General features: G+C 35.5%; 1 protein-coding gene across 14 annotated transcripts in view; it reads right to left on the reverse strand.

The window, feature by feature from the left end:
* The window catches only part of cacna1ba (calcium channel, voltage-dependent, N type, alpha 1B subunit, a), a 189,851-nt gene that overhangs the window by 65,061 nt on the left and 101,818 nt on the right, over positions 1 to 22,972 (reverse strand). For 8 of the 14 annotated variants that reach the window (XR_012405930.1, XM_068221202.2, XM_068221201.2 and 5 more), the window contains exons 8-18: positions 20,394 to 20,509; positions 14,986 to 15,069; positions 14,497 to 14,538; positions 14,168 to 14,251; positions 12,704 to 12,922; positions 11,046 to 11,158; positions 10,023 to 10,135; positions 8,273 to 8,404; positions 2,741 to 2,813; positions 2,549 to 2,666; positions 1,071 to 1,138 (exon numbers count right to left, since the gene is read on the reverse strand). Coding sequence is in view for 13 of the 14 variants with exons in the window: in XM_068221202.2 (XP_068077303.2) it covers positions 1,071 to 1,138; positions 2,549 to 2,666; positions 2,741 to 2,813; positions 8,273 to 8,404; positions 10,023 to 10,135; positions 11,046 to 11,158; positions 12,704 to 12,922; positions 14,168 to 14,251; positions 14,497 to 14,538; positions 14,986 to 15,069; positions 20,394 to 20,509 (1,162 nt within the window). In the remaining variant the exon portion in view is untranslated. 14 annotated transcript variants of the gene reach the window in all.

The raw sequence follows: 22,972 nt of genomic DNA on the forward strand, positions 1-22,972 counted from the left end.
CATTTGCAAATATATGTGCTTCAGTGCCAAAAAATAAAATAATAATCTAGCCTAAATTAAATTATAGTTGCCTTTTAGCAAATGTCTCAGTTAAGTTTAGCGGTTTTAAAGAGCGTTTACACATTTTGAATAGTTTGAACAGCTATCTGAATTGTATTTTTCAGTGTGCTGAAAAACCACCAGAAAACTAAAGCCGATAGATTTCTTTACCCATCTCCCAACATGCATGTACATACACAGTTTAAAGTACATAAACGCAGACCTTTATTTATTCTCATTATTTTATGCACTGTCAATATTTTGTAGTGTATACTGTTTAATAATCAATTTAAATTATGTAAAAAATAAATAAATAAAAAAGTGGCATCATATGTGCCCTCTCTTGGTAGGTACGCACAGTGAGTACAGCTATACGGCTTCATGCGCCACTGGGGCTGTACACAAATTGAATAAAAATTGTCTGATTAGATCAAAGGAATAAAACAACATACAATACATAAAGCATGACATGTATAAAAGAAAAAAAGCAAGCTCAAATGACTCAGGTATTAAAAGCCTTTTCTAAAAGGTTTCAATTTCCCCTTGAAAATAGATTCTGCGGAGATTATTAAAGAGGTAGACTATTCCACTATTTGGAGTCCACACTACCAAAAGCCTGGTCTTCCTTTTAATTTAACATTCTATCTGGGAACCTTTAAAAATTTCTGACTTGATGACCTTAAACATCTAGCAGATATATTAACAGTCACAAGTTCAGAGCAATAAGAAGGTGACAGACATTTAAATACAAAGAGTATATCTTTAAACTCTATTCTAAGACTAAGAAGGGGTAATGTGCTCAAATGTACGAGTGCCAGTAAGAAGACTAGCAGCTGCATTTTAGACCACTTGTAGGCAATTTATATAGCATTGACCAATACCTATAAAAATTGAGTTGCAGTTGTTCAGACGCAAAAACATAAATGCATGTATAACTCTCTCGAACTCAGCAGGGGTTGACATTTGTTTGATAATGTTAATAATGCATAAATATTGGCCATATATGTATGTTTCAAATATGCCCAACTAACCTTGGTGAGTTCTTGTGCATTGGCAAGGTTATCAACAGCGATGGCCAAAAAGACATTGAGGAGAGTGTCTGGTTAAATGTGCTTTAAGGAATCTGGATGAAAGTGGCCATCTAATAAAGTAGTCAAACAGGTTGGTGGTTTTGTTATGACGTTTTTAACATACACTATGTTTCAATATTTTGGCGTCAGATATTTTTAAAGAAATCAGCAATTTTATTCAACAAGTTTTGATAAAATATGACATTTATAATATTACAAAATATTTATACTTTCATTTTGACCTTTCTATATTCAGAAATTGACCAGAAAAGTTGGGAACACAATTATTTTCAAGCATGAGTGATGAAAAATTCAGCCGTGCCATCATACAACTGACTTGTATATTAAAATGTATTAACATAGAAAAAGTCAAATGGATTTTTAAAAAAAAAAGAAAAAAGTTATTCTAAAGAGTAATGCTGTACCACTTTACATTATCACAGTTTTGACCTCATTGACTGACTTTCCAAAAAAAGAATGAATAAATAAATCCTTACGTCCACAAATTATAATAAGTAAATAACAAATGCTTCATTCTGTTATACATTATTCCTAAAATACAGCCTACAGCTCCTATCTGTAAATGGAGGAGGGAAAGTCAGCAAAAACAATATCTCTACATATACTGTCATTCATTCATTCATTTACCTTCAGCCTAATCCTTTTCTTTATCAGAGGTCGCCACAGTGGAATGAACTGCCAACTTATCCAGCATATGCTTTACGCAGCGGATACCCTTCCAGCCACAACCCAGTACTGGGAAACACCCATTCACACACATACACTACAGCCAATTAAGCTTATTCAATTCACCTATAGCACGTGTGCACCCGGAACTCTCACAAACACGGGGAGAACATGCAAACTTCAAACAGAAATGCCAACTGACCTAGCCGGGACTTCAACCAGCAACCTTCTTGCTGTGAGGCGACAGTGCTAACCATTGAGCCACCGTGCTGCCCTACATATACTGAATAACTCCATAAAAAGTAAGTTATTATTTAATATTTATTATTCTAATTAATGAAGCTCTGTTTCTTGTTCAGATAACCAAAAGGCTGATCTGGCTTTTAGCATAATGTTTGACAAAAGTGTGCAAAATGACACACAGCATACATTATGCACTTCACCATAGTGTATAAACTTTATAAGCTTATTTTGCCATTAATCATTCAGGTCTGAAAGATCTGCCCCTCTATACTTTCCAATTTTTGTTTGAATACAGTAAAAGCATCATCTGGGCACATGTTAACATTTAAAATTTTCATTAAGCACTCTACTTGCACAATTTTTAATTTTATTTTTACAAAAACAGCATGCAATAATGCATAGGCTACACAAAATGGCACACACTAATGGTTACAACCTTGACTTAATACTTTTTTAAGGTGATTTAATAGAATTTAATTGATTTTAGTTTTATGTCATGTAAAGGATACAGTTTCCAAACAGCGTGAGCACGATGAAGTACACAGAGCAGAACATTCCCCGGTGCACTCCGCCCTGCGATTCAATCCCATGATACATCACAGCGTTCCAGTCCTCTCCAGTCAAAATCTTTAAAATAAGATAAAACATGTTGGGAAAATACTACAGATAACCTATGATAGACATCACCAGATGGTCAATACCTGAAACACTGTCAAGATAGCAGCTGGGAATGTGTCAAAGTTGGTTGTCGGGGTCTCGTCTTCAAAATTAAACCTAGAAGAGAGAGATGATGAGCTGTGAATCATTTTTCTTGGATGAGCCTCTCGTGTGCTCATGAGCCAGCTTTGCTCTAATTTCAAAGTCCTTCTTTTATTTCATTTTGTTTGCTCACAAAAACTACTGATATGTTCCAATAATAATGTTTCACTTCATCTGCATATAAACGTTGAGCGGAATCCACTTCTATGCATCTCTGGAACAAATAACAAAAACACAATAAATATGCTGTCTTATTTTGCCAATCTCCTCATGTACACTCTCAAGGGCTCTGCAGAAGCCTCATTACTACAAGACATGATTGAAACGATAGAAGAAACTCTACCAATAAGAGCATCTTACTACCAAGGGCTTATGTTATCCTAGAAAATAAAAATGATTCCTTTCTTTGGCCAAACACTGTTCCTTTTCATTCTGCAAAATAAAGTACACTAAAAATACAGAGTGAACTTTGATTACTATAAACAAGTGAAGGAATGTAGTGAACTACAGAAATGTCATGATTTTGTGCATAATATTATGTTTCTGATATATCATTCATAACATACAGTCAATTACTTTTTTATAGTCATATCCAAAAAAATTATTATAATTTCACAAAACTTTCAGACACTCTGATGTTTAACTAGAATTTACAGTAGTGAAAAACTGATACATTTAATTACTTTCATCAGCCAAAATCTTTTGGCTTTTTGATGTGCTAGAAAGCACAGTGTACAGTGAAATCTCATTGGTTTAAAATTCACATATATGGCTATTATTCGTCAACAGGCGCATACAACCAGTACAACAATGAACAGGGGATAAATGAAGAAACCAAAGTAAGTGACAATAGCTGTTTCCATCCACCCACTTTTATGCACTTTTTGGCTATGCGAATAAAAAACAGTTGATGGAAATGGCAAGATTCGCATAACTTAAAAATGTGCATAAAAATGTATGCACATAACTGAGTAGGATACACTTTTTATTCAATAAGAAAAGATGCGCATAAACTACGATGGAAACACTTTTACCAAACAAATTCCAGTGTGCGCATTTAAAAAGTCCTGTGATTTTGCTACAAGAGATCATGTGATTATAAAACTGTGTGTGATTGGACAAACCAGAAGGCTGAGCATTGTAATACATCTGAAATGTTGTTTTGGTCATTTTAAAACGCCTTCACTATTAGTGTTATTATATTATTAAGTACCTCCAGAACAGTCAAGAGCATCTGCGTTCTGCATCTCATGGTTTCAAATGCCAGCGCGTGTTCACTGCTTGTCAGGATTGCCTTCTGAGGTGCAATCCATTTATTAAATGAAGAAAAAATTCACGCAGCTTCTCTGAACCGCAGCAAATTTCATTTTTACTGTTAATATTTGGCACCAGTTTATCAGGAAGTGACGATTTTGTTCGCTTTGACTCGTTGAATAGAAACGATGCTTTATTCGAACATATTTTATGCAATATTCCAGTTTTGCACATAAAGTTAATTCACATTTTTGGATAGATACATAGCTAATGTAACAAACGTATAAGAAGTAAAGTTTCTTGTTTAAATAAACTATCAGTACTATAATCTGCAATTTACTACTTTTTTTGAAGAATCTGCAACATATGCTGTTACTCAGGGTGAAAGTGAAATGAAAGAAGGGTTTCACATGAGATGCATGCTGTTTAGCACCACAATAATGAATTCAGTTCTCTTTCATATCTACAAATTTCACAACTAAACAGACAAACACAAAAAAAAAATAACCAAAACATATACATATATACTGTGCTCAGCATAATTGAGTACACCCCATTTAGAAAATGAATATTTTATCCATTTCTCAGTGAATATATAAGTATTATATACTGGTGCATTTTAACAAAACTGATATATTTATTAAAATATTATTTTAGTCAACACCTTTAGAAAGATAACACATTTACATTTTAGCGAAATATTACAAAAACGCTGTAAAAAGATAATGCATTTACATGTAATTTGTAGATAAATGTAAACGTAACATTCTGTAGCGCATTTAGTTATTACCCAGCAGGCACACAAGGCACACAATTATCCTAAGTTAATATTAGGTTCTATTTAGGTTGTGATGTCAGATGATCAAAATTTAATGTCTAGCCAGCATATAAGGACAATGTTATTTTGATGTCCAATCATGACATTAAATGACGTTGATATTTTGGGTGTTAGAAAGTGATCCAAATCCAAAGTACCGATACTGCACTAAAAAATTTGCTCAAGGGAAAGTAAAAGTAAACACTTTAAAAAACACTCAGTAAATTACAATTCCTAAGAAAAACTACTCAATTACAGTAATTTGAGTGTTTGTAATTTGTTACTTTACACCACTGATATGCACAAATATAATATATAGCTTCCTATCAAAAATATTAATTTAAAAGAGCACTGTATATGTACTGCATATGGATGTACACATGGACATATGTGCATTTGTGCATGCATATGTGTATATACTGTACACAGTGCTCATTGTAAGAGTAAACCCCTGACAAATCAATCTTTTAAAATAACAATTTTATATAATGCACCAGCATACACACACTCATTACCGCTTCAAATTTTTTATCTGGTCTCATTGTTTTCAGTGTTTACCCACAGGTTTGCTTGCCAACCTGAAGTACGACACTGTCTCTCACATCCAACCCACAAAATGACTTCAAGGTTCAGACAGTCAGTTTATCATGTCCATCTTCAATCTTCAATATTAATGTGCCATGGAGCTGAAATCGAGTATTAGAGAGGCACAAAACCAATTTTTCATTTGACTAAGCAAAGATCTGGAAGGACTTCACCACTATCAGAAGGGAATTGTCTGTCCTGCAGCTATTCTCACATTGTTATGTTTCAATAACATTTTCTCATTTTGGATCGACTATTTGTTTATCTGGCGCTCTTCTCATTACAGTAGCTCACATGACAGCATATTTGTGCATCTAAGCTGATATTTACCTCATGGGAAGCGTGTGTAGAGGCAATTCCTCTGTTGAAGCGTACGATTAATAATTCATGGAACTGAGAAACGAATGCTTGCGCCGTCTGGATCTGCTCACTCATGTTTGTTAACATGTGGCTGAGGGGTAAATGAAACGGCAGGGCTTGGAAGACTCACGGCTGCTTATGCAAGGGGAACGTAAACGATTAGGAGTTTGTTTTGTTTTGTTTCAGCGTCAAGAGACGATTTATGCATTTTTAGAGGAAAGTAATGTACATCACACAAGTGCTCTGAAAAAATAAGAGTGTTCATCGGCAGTTCACAACTGGAGGGTTGCGAAAAGTGAGTCATGGGTCTGTTCTGTTTGCAGAGAGTAACACAATAAATTCAACTAACCATATAATTGTGCATAGTTAGGCCATCAAATTAAATAAGCTACTTTAAGCAGGACAAATGCTTCCTATAGCTTTTTGACAGTATACAGGCAGGCATTCACCTTACTCTTGATACAATAGAAGCTAGTTTTGGAATATTTGTTAAATACTTATTATCTTAGGTCCCACTTTATATTAAGTGTCCTTAACTACTATGTACTTGCATCAAAAAATAAATACTATGTACTTACTATGTTCATAATGTATTTGAGAACACTTTTGGTGCTCTTGAGTTAGGATAGGGGTTGGGTTATGGACAGGCTTGGTGGTATGGGTAGGTTTAAGGGTGGGTTAAGGTGTAAGGGATGGTCAAGAGTATATTTACAAATGTAATTACAGAAGTTAGTTACAGATGTTAATTACAGAAGTTAATTACATACAGGTATTTAATCAAGCATCCGTACATAATAAATACATGTATTTAAACAATAAGTACATTGTAGCAAACTATTAATTCCTGTGTAAGTACATATTAGTTAAGGCCACTTAATATAAAGTGGGCCCTAATCTTTTTACCGTAGTTGACTTCTTGTGAATGATGGTCTGCTGAGAGCAAGTCAACTGAATTAGAAAACCTTTGAAAACAATCTCCTATTATCTGAACACTAATAATCAAATATTGCTTATGGTAGATATATGCGAATACCACTTTTCCTTCACAGGGGTGCACTTCCGAAAACCTTTGTTAATCAACTAAGGTCGCAAGTTCCGTCATTACAAACATAGTTCATTGATTTGGCGTTTCCCAAATCCATTGTTCCAATATACATTCACAAACTGCGTCGCAAACTTGTACGCTTGCAACTACACCTCTGGAGCTGTAGTTAGAAACATTGTTCATGGCTGTGTTCTATTCCCAATTATTCCCCTTATGCCCTATTCATTTAGAACATTCTAACATTTAAACTTGGAATTTTTTTTAAAGCATTAACTTCATCACTCTTTGATGTTTGAGTTTTAACGATCTTCATGTTTACAATTGTGCTCCCATCGCAGTTCACTTTAAAAACATTAATGTCATTTTGAACACAGCCGTTGCTCATGTTGTTACGTCTCCAAAGCTTGTGAAAACAGAAAACTTAGCATATGTTAATGCTTTTATTTTATAGTAGGTTATTTATTAAGTATCTGTAGTGTATATGACATGGGCCTGTTGGTTAGAACATTTCTGCAGTGGTTTGCATGAGTTAAATTGTAGTCTCTTAAAAAAATAAATAAATAAACAATATCCTATCTAATAATAATAATAATAATAGTAGTAATCATCATCATCATACTTAATATTATTAATATTATTATTAAAGAAGGATTTTCTTCATTTTCTAATAAATATTAAATTTCATTTTTTATATATAGCCTCATTATTAATTTATTTATATGATTCATATATGATATTATAACACGTGTTAGCTTTTGTAAGGGATTTTATGGTTTAGAATAGAATATAGAATGTTCTCGATAATATTTGTAAAGGAAACATAGGCCCTATATGTGCCATTTACGTATATTTCAATTAATATGGAAAACGAGTGCATGTTTTTATCAAAACTAATATTGGATTTTTTTTTAATGCGCGTGCATGTAAAACAATATAATTTGCACAAAGAAATTATGGGGTTCTTCTCTAAAGAAGTTTTTACTCACAGGTTTTGGGAAACACTCGTCACTACATCGTTCTTTTCCCAATCGTACTATGATAGTTCAGCCGCGAGTTACATCGTTGTTTTGGAAATGCACGCCAGTTCAGATACTGAAGAATGTGAAAGAATGTGAAACATTTGGTTTCACACCAATGAGAGAGAGATGAAACATTTCCCATTGAGAATGCATTTAGTTTCACTTTTGTTTTGAAAATTTGTTTAGACTTCATGTTACTAATGAACATAACACTATATCTTCTGTTTGCTTTATATTTACTGTAGGATTTAGTTTTCATTCAGGTGATGTGCTGAAAACACCAAGACACTGTGTCGACTTGTCTATTGTAAAACATACAGTTAACAAAAACATACAGAGCAAAAACAATGTAAAGAACATGGAATAATTACAGTGAGGTCAGACTGGTACTTACTGTCCCCCAAAGAGCTGCATTCCCAACAGAGCAAACACCACGATGAAGAGGAACAGCAGAAACAGGAGACTAATGATGGACTTCATTGAGTTGAGCAGAGACACTACCAGATTCCTCAATGAGTTCCAATACCTGCCAGGAAATCCCATAACAACTTAGTTTAGGAAGCGAAATACTTTGACTCTGATATGGTACATAATTAACACAGTACGTTTACATGGACACCAATAATTAGATTTTAATGCGATTAAGACAATACTCTGATTCTACCATGTAAACAGCAATTTTTTTGTTATTTAATCAGATTAAAACTAAAGAGAAGTGGAAGTGAGACATGTGGAGTTTTTAGATTTTAGTCACATTATTGAAGTGCAGTACAGACATGTAAACCCCTTAATCGAACAATTGCAACTTCCTGATTTCTCCTTTATTCGCTAGAGAAGCAGTGAGGGTCCTTTGATTTGTGACGGGCTAGTGGCTGAGACAGACATGCTGAGCCCAAGATGTTAGTAGCAAAACTTGAAATACATTTGAAACATGACATAACAAACAGCAATTTGTGAGTTGAATACCTGTTGCGTATGGTGTTAAAGGCTGATTGTTGCGTTGTAGTGTGGCGTGTAGTGATATAGGGTTGTTGCGTGGCAATCAACAAAAAATTTGGCTACCCCACTGTCATTTTCTCTTCCTGACACCTGTGTGCACGTGCTTTATTTGCTAGCAGCTGCCAGGTATGCCCAAGTGACCAAAACATAATACATCACTGTGAAAACCCCAAACCAATCGGTATACAAATAAACATTATAATTATATAGGACTTTTATATAGGACTTTTGAATAGGACTTTTTGCCGCGTTTTGCAACAGGATAGTACACACATACACACACACTCACACACTCTTTGCACCTACCGAGTCAGTGAAGACCACAGGCACCTGCATTGTGAAATGCAGAGTTTTTCTTTCTTAAAAAACTTCCATTAAAACAACACTCTTCCAGCAGTTCTTAGTTGCATTCAATATCTCGTTTGTCATGGGGGCATGCACGAAATGTTCCCAAATGAAAGTGAAAGTGCCAAACTGCAGCTAAAGTTATTAAAGTTATTTCATATTAAAAATGAAATACCCAAAATCACATGAAACTCCGGGGGAAATGCGGAAATCGTGGTGACGCAATGACGTTCATCGAAATATATGCTATCACATGTAAAATGGGATCATGAAAGGAACATTCAAAAAGCAACTCATATAAATACTTATGTCTTATTATTCTCTTAATTAGATCAGGGCAAATAATTTGATCACTGATGTCCATGTTAACGTAGTCACTGTTAAAATGTCTACACAATGGATAGGACTGATTGTTATGCCTTAGAAATATTAAAATTTTCATTTCATCATTTATCCACTTATATCAAACATTTTTTGTCATTTTAAACCAGTTTCAATATCTTACATCCTGTTTATTGCCCTAAATGTCACCGTCGCACAGGTAGGACATATTTAGCACATAGTAAATCATAAAAAATATTCCAAGCTTTAAGTTATCTTGACAAATTATATAGGATATTGTACATATGTGCGAACCAAAAAAGTACGGTGACAGTTAATGGACCTAACCTTCATTTCAAACCATCAGATACTCTGTATCAAGTATTCAACAGTGTCATTGTCTGTATATATGATCCCTGTTGGAGAATAGATGAACAGGTAATTTTCTAATATTTTTAATATTTTTAATATTTTCTTACTTGGTAACCTTGAATATTCTTAGCAAACGAAGAGCTCGCAACACACTAATGCCAAAGGAAGCTCCTGGCTTTACTGCAGCCCAGATCACCTCGAAAATGCTCCCCACAATCACCTGAGCAAATAGAAATACACTTTTATTTATACTTGGAAACAAAGCACATTCAAATAATTTACATGTTAAGTACACTGTAAAAAAAAAAGTTGGGTTCCACATAACTCCTTCATGTTGTTCCATCACAAATCAATTAAATTTACTTAATTGATTTTAGATATTTACGTGGACTGAACATAACCCCCTTGATTCAGGAAGTAATTTGAACAGGGATTTTTAGGGACATTGTTTATTTTATATGTGCAGCCTTAAATGATTGTGACGATTTTTCTCAAAACTTATGGCATTATCTGCTTCAATACAAAAACAAAAATACACAAAATCTTGCTGAAGTATTTTTTTTATCTTAACAACTATTCTAGTATTTATTGTTCTTTGATTAGAAGTATGCCAGTCAAGCGTTTATCCCAAAAGGTAAACACTGAGCCTTATTGGCATCATTGACTGCTCTGCTCAAATCTGCCAACTTTCTAAACTTCAATTCTAAACAACTTTTAAAACTATCTGTCACTTTTGAGTTTGACCAGCAGTAAAAGTTTGGGGCTTGGCTACAGTGACAGTCAGACTGCGGTAGAGAGTGTTTTAATTCAGATTTGGATTTAATTACATACATGCAAACCAAAATTCAAAGCCTAGTTAACATACACAGACAGACAACATGATAAAAATTTGATTAACTCTGCTGTTGTTTTAACAAAATGGAGAAATGTTTGGTTAATAAATGTTGGGTTTTAATCAAGACGCTAAATAGCTGGAGATTCTTCTTAACTGGTGTAACAACACTTTTCTGTCAACCCCCATAGAGTAATACAATATCGTAAGATTAAGAATGAATTTCACAATCATTACACATTTATTGCAAATCAAATTCTCAGGCATTAACTTTTGTATCCGATGGCACGTTACTCACCCCAAAGTCAAAGCAGTTAAATGAAGAGTGAAAGTAAGTCCTGGGCCCGAGGCCATACATCTTCAGACTCATCTCTATTAGGAACAGACCAAGGAACACAAACTCCGCCAAATCTATACACACACACACACAAATTATCAATGAAATCTCTCATCTCACATAACCAGTCACAAAGATGTAATTAACCAACTGACTTTTACATTTTTCACTTAAATAGATTTAAAGTAAATGTAAATAACAGTCAACGGAGCTAAAGTATAAGCATCATCCAGGCTCATCATAATGGTCAAAAGTGGTGTGGACTCACAGGTAAAAAATTGGGCAGATGCTCTAGCCAAAAGAGTTTGCATTTAAACCTTAAAAGAGGTGAGTTATTTACCTCCATCACACTGTGCCCTTGAGCAAGACTATTAAATCTCTAGCAGAGCTATTAGTGCCATGACTCTACTGTATGCTCTACTGTATGGAAAAAAGCATCTGCTAAATGCCAATTAATGATTAGTAGCAGTTGGCATGCAGCCAGATGTATATGCAGAAGGTGGGGCAATGCTTATTATTCATTTTCATCCCTAGTCTGACACAAAGGAATTTTTACTGTGTATCAGAAGCTAGTTGAAGTATGAATTGTAATTAAGTACTGTGCACAAATAGTAAATAAAATAAATAAATAAAAATAAAAACCAAAGCAGCATTTATTTGTTACAATTATAAATATTATTAATTTGATAATTAATATTCAAACAATAGTATTGCAATTTTAAAAAATTGTTAATTGTTTGAATATTATTGTAAAATGTACATTGTTCCTGTAATGGTAAATCAAAGTTTTTAGCAGCCATCGCTTCAGGATTCAGTGTCAGATAAATATTCGGAAATCATTTTAATACATGGATTTGAAGCTCAAAAACATTTCTTATTATTATATTATTATTTAGAAAGTTGTGCTGTTCAATATTTTTCATATATATTGTATGGTACAGGATTTACTATATTTACTTGAATGTTTTTATGTTTAAAGTACACAGAGTCACTGTTTACTTTTTCATTACTATTTGCTTTTCATTAATGCACATTTTCAATGATAGATCAGTGTCTCTATTCGATTAAATCATCATATATTAATTCAATTAGGTTTTTAACTCACAAACAAGCCCAATCACATCAACAGTGTCAATGTTATACAAAACTAAATTACGTTAAAACTACAAGGGTAAAAACTCATGCTTAGATTTGAGATAAGTATTGGTAACACAATTCTGATGATTCATTTAAGTATTAATAGACTGTCTGTTTAATATCTGTTGATACTGCTCTTTCAACAGACATTTAACTGACTATAAAAATCTTTGCAAGTACATGTCAATTTACACTAATCCTAACCCTAATCCTAATCTAACAGTCTAATTATAATTTAATGAGAATTAGTTGCATGTAGATGCAATGTATCTTAAATTCAACAAGCGGACCATTAAGATAAAGTGTGACCTAAGTATTAATAATAAAATACAACAAGCAGTTTTTCAAAGCACTTGTTTTGGTTTGATTTTCAATTTTAAACGGCTTTCAATGTACCCAAGACATGTTCAGATAAAGTTCATATAAACCTGTGATCATCTAGTGAGAGCTGTAGTGGTGTTAAAAAGTTTCAGTTTTCTTACACAGTGCATATGTGAGCCATTCTGGCTGGTCATAGTGGACTATGGCCACACACAGTGTGTTCAGTCCCACTATACACAGAACAGTCCAGTAGAAACTCTGAGCCTTCACCATGCGGCGGATGAAGAAGCGAAACCTCTTTTCTTTTCTGCGAAAGTACGACAAGCTCTCAATCTTGCTGCTCTTCACACTTGTGCGGGTGAATGGAGAGCCTTGGGGAGCTGCAGAGAGAGAGAGAGAGAGAGAGAGAGACTGTTTCTGATGTTCACAATAGCTCACAAATAATGGAGAGAAGAAGAGACAAAGCTTGATGCCACACTTTTTTTAATAATACTTAATGCACAACTCAAAGTTTTACTTGCATTGACAATATTTTTAATAGCTCTGTAACAACAAAATTAAAAAAAATTTTTTATAGTTTTTGACACGTGATCTTATAATTTATACAAATTAAATAAAATATAAATAAAAAAAGTTAAATTCATAATTCTTGATTCCATTTTCAGGAGTCACTAATGAAACAAGTTTAAATAAAGAAAAGGGTACAAATAAAATATACAATATTTTAAGTTTTTTTTTTCAGATTTTCTTTAGGCAGATAAACATTAAACACACACAGACACCCGCTGGTGTTTAAAGTGTGGTTACTTTAAAGCATAGGTCTCACACTCCAATCCTGGAGAGCCGCAGATCGGCACAGTTTTGCACCACCTTGATCAAACACAGCTGATCCAAATAATCGAGGTGTTCAAATAAATCAATGAACATCTTGATTAGTTGGACCAGCTGTAAAAAAATTAGGGTTGGAGCAAAACTGTGCAGAGCTGCACCCCAGGCATTGAGTTTGAGACTTATGCTTTAAAGCACATGTGTCAAATCTAGTTCCTGGAGGGCCGCAGCTCTGCACAGTTTAGTTCCAACCCTAATTAAACACACTTAAGCTGTGGTCACACTAGCGTTTGAGCATGCAAAATTCTTTCTTACAGCACTGCGAAAATGGGCGGGATTAAACAAGATAATTAGACATTTAAAAAAAGCAAGCGATTGCTCCATATTTAAGATTTCTGCCCAGAGAGGTCATGTTTTTAATTCTTTATTGGTCTCTCGCAGTCAAGTAATGTGATTTTGTTGGCCAGAGTTCACCAAGCTTGAACTTTGCAACGTAGTGAACTGTGAAACTTGACGCACAACCTTGGGTTTCCGGTCTGACGCATCCGTGCGCGTATGAATAGAAGTCTATGGGGAAAAAATGCAGTGTGACCGCAGCTTTATCTGTAGGTTTCAAACAAGACTGAAGGACTTAATTAGTTTGATCAGGTGGGTTTAATATGGGTTAAAACTAAACTGTGCAGAACTGCGGCCCTCCAGGAACTGGATTTGACACGTGTGCTTTAAAGCATAATGATTCCCTTTAATCATCCCTTGATCAATTCCAGCATAAGTTTTAAGTTGAACCTGGAACTTACCAACTGAAGAGATGTCAGTGAAGTGATCTTCTCCTTCCTCTGCATTGATGAGGTCATTTTTGCTCTTCTTGGCTCGCTTCAAAACTGACAATTTTGAAAAGCAAGCAAATAAAAAGTAGTTTGTTTTAAATAGAAAACAAATATATACTGTATAGTTATAGGTTATAAATGGCTTGCATTAATATATATATTTCTATATATATTATAGTTGTGGGATGCATTTTTTGTGGGGGCTACTTTCGTGCCGCAGGTACCAAAATGTTTCTTTCTTGTGAATGCAAAATGAAAACTGATGGTTTCTTAATGGACATTGATGCTAGAATACATACCTGGCAACCCAAAGTCTGCTCCAAGTGAGCGAGTAAAACCACCTTATGGCACGTCACATATAAAATGAGCAGAATATCAGTTACATCTCTGTCTGATTAAGGTACTTGTAAGTGTTGTTCGGTGTTCTAAAAGTCAGCATACTGTATCTACAAGTACGTGTACCACAAAATATCAGAGAAGACACGATAAATCTTTCCCTGTTTGGCAATCCATTAATTCACTCTCTCAAAATTGGGATGTTTTCTGTCCTTTTGGGTGGGTTTTAAGTCATCATTGGTTTGGAATATTTATTTGGACCAGGCAACCCTTTACATGGGTTAAGATTAGTTTTAGGAGAGTACCTTGTAACTACCTAGTTCATGTAATGACTTTATTTAGTGCATGTGCACATGTGGAACCTTTATTTATTACTATCATTGGCTGTAATTATTAAAAGACTTAAGATATTCTGCACTTTTAATTAATAAATGTAATTTTTCAAGAGTTACCTGGGTTGTTGCATTTCCTCTTGTACCAGGCAACATCATCCTTGTCCTCTGCATTTTTATCTTCTTCAGCAAGCATTACTTCCTCTGAAAAAACAACAACAACAACATTTTACTACTCACACAGGTTTGCAATTTAAGTCATGTTTATTTTTATGACAATGAACAGGTTTTGCTCTCTTGTGTTTGGTTATTACAGTAAGTGGTACAGCTATTCTAAGTGGTTGTTAAAGTGCATTGTTATGTGATTGCCAGTGTGTTTATAGGTGGTTGCACAGAAAATAGAAACCACTACAAGGTAAAAGGTAGCCTGAAGTGATGCATGGGAATTCAATCACTACAGTGCAGTGAAATCCATAATGGCGGGAGCGAGATATCTGAAGAAGTCAAAGCACCTGTAAGCAGTTAATTCCATAATGATTTACTGTGTTAAAACTTCAAAGCTGTGCCACCACGGAGGACTTTGGGAAATCACCTTTCTAAGCCAATTAAATCCCCACGGAAGAGCCCTAGTGGACTTCTGGGAAACAAAAGAGAGGATACAACACGCTGTGACAGAGCTAATTAACCCCTGAGCTGATAGAGGATCAAAAGTTTTACAAGAAACAGTGCCACCTGAAGAGGAACTACAGTGTTGGATAATGGATGGCAGGAAGAACTATAAAAGAGCAACAACATTTACTAAGCTAAAACTCACTTCATTTTTATTACGGCTGATTTATTGTATCGCAACATGGCAAGGATGGCTTTCATACATTCTGTTTGTGCATCCAAAAAAAAAATCAAGGGTGTATTTCCGTTATTAAGGGTCATTATTTGTAAAATGATTACTGGAAGTGTGCCACAATAAATGATTACATTACATCCTCATGAAATTTAATTTACGTGAGGAAGAGCATCACATTTACAGCCAAACAGTCATTAATTTGCACTGAACTAAAGTCAAATCCAAAACAGAGCCTAAACATCATGTTACACTATCTGGATTCTGAAATTTCACTGAAAATCAGTTATTTATATTAATAAACCATGTAAGTATGTACTGTACATGATTGTGTCGATACCTTTCAAAAATAATATATTTTTTAATAGTGATTTATGTTGGGGAACATATATTCATTAATAACTCTTGGTAATGGATATTACTAGTATATCAGTTGTTTATTAATACTTATTAATTTATCAGTTGGTTTTATATTGATATTATTTATGTTATTTAGCTCATATTGTTATTACTTTAATTTCTGTTATTATTTTTAAGGCCATGAATAGTTGTTTAAAGGGGTGGTCACTACAATATCATATTTTAAACTTTAGTTCATGTGTTATGTAGCTGTGTGAACATAAACAACATTACTGAACATAATACGCTCAAAGCTCATTGCAAAGGGAGTTATTAGCATTTACAAAATTACAGTGAACAAAGTTTGGGGGCTTCAAAAAAAAAAAACGGCTAATGAGATCACAAACGCTTCAGGTTACGCACTTCTCCCATGCACATATACCCTGTGCAGCGAAGGGGCGTGGCCTGATGCTCTGTAATGTAGCAGAAAAAGCTAAAATGCCATCTAAACGCTGCTATTTCCACAGAGGTTGTTCTGTTTCTACATTTGGACTTCCAAAGGACATGACACAAAGAAAGAAGTGCATGGTTTAATTTTAATTATGTTCCAGAGAATTATTAAAAAATATAGCTCTAGCATTTGACAAAGGACAGCTTCTAGAATATCTCCCTGTTCTGTGCTGGGTTCGGCTAAAAACTACTCAGAGAAGGAGCAGCTTCAACCATAACAGACCTGTGGATTGTAAGTCACAACCTGTTAATATTTTTATATGTTAAAATTGATCAATTTCCTGCACAGTTTCTAGCGTTAAGGGTACGTTGTAGCGTGGATGTAAGCAAGGATGTAAACAATAGGAAATGCTGTTTGACATCGTTAACAATTTAGCAACAATTTCATATCGTTAAACCGTTGTAAACACCGATGTACACACCCACAATCTTCACCAGTACTCCAGTGTCTCTTTATGCAACCACATTCTTTGCGTTCCTACATCTCAAATGAGACGCAAAAGATATGTGAACATTTCATATTACCTACACATGCTTATAACCCGAATATATGTGAAAGACACTTGGCAGCATGAAGCTCAGCTGTGTCCTCTGTGTCATTTTCTGTCTCATTCAATCACAAACTTATACAGCTAACAGCTTTTGCGCTCTGTAAACGACTGACTGTTTACACAGCACTAAAGCGCTTGCTTGTAGAGGTGTGACTCGTTTCCTGGTGATGCGGTGATATGGAGCCTATCTGTAAATCACAGCACATTATGTTAGCTGACTAATCAGAGCCTCTTGAGGGTGGGTCTTTTGGAGGAACTAGGAAATAAGACAGACGTTTTCATGTTAGCTGAGTAGCAGTATAAAACTAAAGTAAGAAACATGAAAAAAAAAAGTGATTTTCTACAAATAAAGCATGAGCAAACATTGATTTGCATCTTATAAACACAACCAAACCTTAAATATACACCCTAGACCACCCCTTTAAGCATTTCACTGCATTTCATACTGTGATCCCATAACCCTACACTATATATAATGTAAATATAACTGTTATAATATTGCACAATATTAATGTTTTATTTTTTTTCTAAACTTAAAACAAATAAATGCAACTTTGGTGAGCATAGGGAATTTTTTTTCCCAAAACCTTTAATATCATGCAAGTCATCAAATGTATTTTTCTCTTCATTTCACCATGCAACATATTCTGCTTTACTGAATGTCTACTTTCCACTGACATTCATGGACACAACATCAAGCTACTCACAGGGAAAAGATCTAAAAAAAACCTATAGCATTAATTATACATGTATATGCAAAATGTGTGAAACAGGTCAAATCTATGTTTTGAAATGACCATTTCTGCACCACACACAAGTCAGTTTAAATCTACAGCCACAGAAATCAGTGCCTGAATCCTATTACATGGGCTGATGGAAGAGCTTTGATGGCCAGACCGAGTGTACGGAGCAGCTGGTGGAGCGGGTGGAAGGCTATCTGATTGCCATGGAGAGAGGAAGTGCTGAGCAACAGACGAGCACAAATACATCAGCTCCCATCGCAGTCGAGCAGAGACCGGCGAAAAGAGTGACATAAACAGTCATGGGAGGGAAAACACACGGGGACAGAACACTCGAGGGAACAGACCGAGGCCTTCTGGTGGCTGCGATGTTGATCATTCTCAGGTTCAGCCATGAGTGTCTGAATGCCTCTGAGAAAAAGGGGACATTTTATTCCACTTTCCATTAGATGTTTAATAAATCTGTGGTGTCCTCTGAATGGGTCAGCTCAAAACAGCCCACAGATCATTTATTAAAGCTTGTCACATTTGAGTTTCTTTTATGTGAGCATCATTAATGCATTGCTTGAAAGTTTGCATGGTGACAAGTCAAGTTTATCAGGTGACACACTAGAGCCCAGTGATTTGTTTACAGTATATATGACCCTTTTCTGCAAATATTGACAAAAGTCCTAATTACATTGTGAAATATCTCTGATTCTTTTATCATCCATTCATTTTCTTTTCGGCTTAGTCCCTTTATTAACCGCCAACTTATCCAGCATATTTTTTTACGCAGCGGATGCCCTTCCAGCTGCTACCCATCTCTGGGAAACATCCACACTCATTCACACTCATACACTACGGACAATTTAGCCTGCCCAATTCACCTGAACCACATGTCTTTAGACTGTAGGGGAAACCGGAGAACCTGGAGGAAACCCACACGAATGCAGGAAGAACAGATAAACACACAGAAAAGCCAACTGACCCAGCCGAGGCTCGAACCAGCGACCTTCTTGCTGTGAGGTGACTGTACTACCTACTGCGCCACTGCGTCACCTCTGAATTCTTCAAATATTTCTATTATTCGTGATATTCTGATTCTCAAATAAGTTTAGGATTATGTATTTGATCATTTAAACAGCTTAACAGTGCTCGTATTATTTGATTTATGATGGGTAATAGAGATTATAGTGGAGTGATTAAAGCTGCTGGATTAACAACATGTAAAGCCAACAATGTCTTTTGAAATGCATGAAAGTAAGTGGCTGTTAAACTAGGAAATAAATACATTCTAGTAACCTAACAGAATTTATCTGATGTAAATAAAGCACATTGTACATTTTAGGTCTAAAACAAATATTATTGCTTCTCCACAGACATCAGCATCCATTTTACAACATTAAAATGTTGTATCAATGTGAATCTTTCTCTGGGTCAGTAACAGACATTGCTAAAAAGCAGATCGGTGTGTTCTAACACTCCAGGGACCAACCTAGACTGATCAGACCAATGTGAATGTACGCATCCAAGGGTAAAATGCAAATGAGCTTCTGCTTTCCAGAAGAGGGAGGAGCCTTTGCATGCTAGTCCAGCCTGATCTCACGAGGAAACTTAACTACTTTTCGTTTTGTCAGTTTAGTGGCTAATTTGTACGAATTCGTACAAGTTCAGTCGTATGAAAATGTATAATTTTATAAAAGGAGACATGGCACCCAACCCCACCCCTAAACCCAGCCGTCATTGGGGGATAAGCAAATCATACTAAATTGTAGAAAAAGAGATTGAACGAATTTATAATAATTAGCCACTAAATCTAAAAGTTAAAGGTAAAGACACTCATGAAACAACTAAACAAGTGAATCACATGAAGCCAAAATGACAGAAATGACAAGTCAGATAATGATGGAGAGGAAGACGTTGCAATTTATAGATGCACCAGGATGTTTCTGAATAGTTGGTGAAGAAATATAGGCAGTTGCTATGAAGTAAAGGTGATTCAGATCATTAACCAAGTTACTGCTCTGTACTCATATGTTGTCTATTCCAAATAAAAATGAAGCTGTCAGTAAAATTATGCAAACATTTTCCATAAAAAGTAAAATGTCTGTCAAATGGCTATACAGTGTGAGGAGTCAAAATAACTTCCATCATCAGCCAGGCTCCGCTTACAAAGCTCTCGGCCCCACCCACACCTTATGTCATTACCAAGCTGGCCAATCACAGTTCTAGTACTCCACATCTTTATGATGTGTAGTTAAATTTTTTAAAGGTGTGTATCAGGGTTCGATTAAGGGTAAGGCAAATGGTGTGCGATGGCAAGCCTGACCTACCGTATGGACTTAACATGGAAATATATACTGGCCTTAAGTGAAATATCTAAAATGTGCATTTGGAGAGACTGTTTATGATTTAGGGGGATTATTAAAATAGAAGAGTGACTGGATTTTTATAATTATTATCTGGTTATTTAAACACACTGTGGACACACGTCTGTGTTCAAACACCTCTTTGCATTATAGATCATTTTTTAATGTAGATGAGAGACACATTTGGGAGACTGACCTGCCTTGCAGATCCACTCCAGGTATCCGGTTAACTCTCTTTCGATCTGCTGTTGTCTGCGCAGCTTTAAGAACTCCTGTCTTTTCTCCACACGCTCTCGCTCCTTTGCAAACTCCCTGTGGGCACAAAAGCAAATGCAGACACATCCATGAACACACTGTACTGCACACGGGAATCAGGGGAGACCTGCTTTATAGCACAGGCTGTGTGTGAAAGCATTCATGTGTGTTTTTAAAAATGTGAATCTTGTAATAAAGTGGTGCATCCACAAAAACAAATGCCCCTATTCATAAGACTGAATGAGAAACAAAACTGAATAAAAGAAATGCAAAAGAAATCGTAGATTTAGAAGAAAAAAAAAGGTGGTGGTGTCCAAATTTGCAAGAGCTGTGAAAAAAAATCAATGTTTGAGAATCAATAGAAAAGAACTAAAAGGCTACAGTTTATACCTCACTTAAAGCTGAAGTGGGCAATTTGGTTTGAAATGTTGAAATGCTTTCTCCTCCAGCTCAACTCAATATAGATAAGTAAGGTATTGTTATTCTGTATGTTAAAAATAAAACTAATGGTAATGCATTACGGGCAGCATGTGGCGCAGTGGGTTGCACAATCGCCTCACGGCAAGAAGGTCGCTTGTTCGAGCCTCGGCTGGGTCAGTTGGCACTTCTGTGTGGAGTTTGCATGTTCTCTCTGTGTTCGCGTGGGTTTCCTATGAGTGCACGGGTTTCCCCCACAAGTCCAAAAGCATGGTGAATCGGGTAAGCTAAATTGTCCGTAGTGTGTGTGTGAATACAGACATAGATACATGCACCGACCACTTTATTAGGTACAATTTATGCTCATTAATGCAAATTTCTAATCAGCCAATAACAACTCAATGCATTTAGGCATGTAGACATGGTCTAGACAATCTGCTGCAGTTCAAACCGAGCCTCAGAATGGGGAAGAAAGGTGATTTAAGTGACTTTGAACGTGACATGGTTGTTGGTGCCAGACGAGCTGGTCTGAGTTTTTCAGAAACTGTTAAACTAATAAGAATTGCATGCACAACCATCTCTAGGATTTACATAGAATGGCCAGAAAAAGAAAAAATATCCAGTGAGCGGCAGTTCAGTGGGCGCAAATGCCTTGTTGATGCCAGAGGTCACAGGAGAATGGCCAGACTGGTTTGAGCTGATAGAAAGACAACAGTAACTCAAATAGCCACTTGTTACACCCCAAAAGAGTGCAGAAGAGCATCTCTGAACACACAACACGTCCAGCCTTGAGGCGGATTGGCTACAGCAGCAGAAGACCACTCCGGATTCCACTCCTGTCAGCTAAGGAATTGTTAAATTTTGGTGAGGCCAGAGCCGGCCCAAGCCATAAGCGAGCTAAGCGGCTGCTTAGGGCCCCATGGCCACCAGGGGGCCCCCAAGAGTGCATGAAATTACTAACTTTCGTTTTTAATTTAGTTTGTTGGAGAGTTTGGTTATAGATCATGGGTGGGGCAAATATATCAATATGCTCTGGCGCCAAGAATCGATATTTATCTAAATGTACAAAAGATATGAATTAATTAATCTACTCTGACTGCAGCCATTTACCGCTGTGGTTGCAGTACACCCAGCTGCCACCAGGTGGCTCTTCCCATAATGGTAGATCAACAATACATCAAAGACGCACCAGCCTTTTTAACCACTGACAGATGAGCGATTGCAATTGTGAAACTTCATACAGGAATATGGGCTCACACTATTTAATTCCGCCAAAATATATAAAGATATCAATAGGACAAGAACACATAATTTGAAGGGTTTTTCATTTATTTCACCCTTGCAGACCTTTCCAAAGTCTTGTAGATGGTATTTTTGCTGAAAATATTAGATAAATTAAAAAGAAAACTTAAAAATAATTATCTTTTTAAATTGATGAGTAAATAACTAATGTTCTCCACTGCTGGAGGCATTATAAGTGCTCAGAGGAGTCTGTGCTCACTTTTCTGAGCATTCCAATCAGTTACTGTTCTTGAAGAAAATATATTAATCTACTGGCAATGCAAAATTTTGCATGATTAAAAATAAACCAGGGCTATGCATAAAATACATCAAATAGGTTGGCCAAGTTGTAATAAATGTCTTTAGTTTACAGAAAACTAGAAAGCAATAAATTGCTATTTTAACTGTTTTCTAACATGCACAGTTGAAGTCAGAATTGGTAGCCCCCTGAATTATTAGGCCCCCTGTTTATTTTTTCCCTAATTTCAGTTTAACAAAGAGCAGATTTTTTTCAACACATTTGTAAACATTATTGTTTAAATAACTCATTTCTAACCACTGATTTATTTTATTTTCACCATGATGACAGTAAATAGTATTTGACTAGATATTCTTCAAGACAATTCTATACAGCTAAAGTGACATTTAAAGGCTTGTTGAACAGTTGTGTGCTTTTTTACACAGTTGCAATACTGTAAACATGTGCTTTTAATAAAAGAAATGCATCTTATAACTTTTTGATGCATTTTTTACCCTTCATTTGCAAAACTTTTTATATATCATGATTGGTTTTCTTGTGATCAAATTTCACAGCCATGTACT

Source organism: Danio rerio, chromosome 5 (assembly GCF_049306965.1).
Source record: "Danio rerio strain Tuebingen ecotype United States chromosome 5, GRCz12tu, whole genome shotgun sequence".
Classification (NCBI taxonomy): Eukaryota; Metazoa; Chordata; class Actinopteri; order Cypriniformes; family Danionidae; genus Danio; species Danio rerio.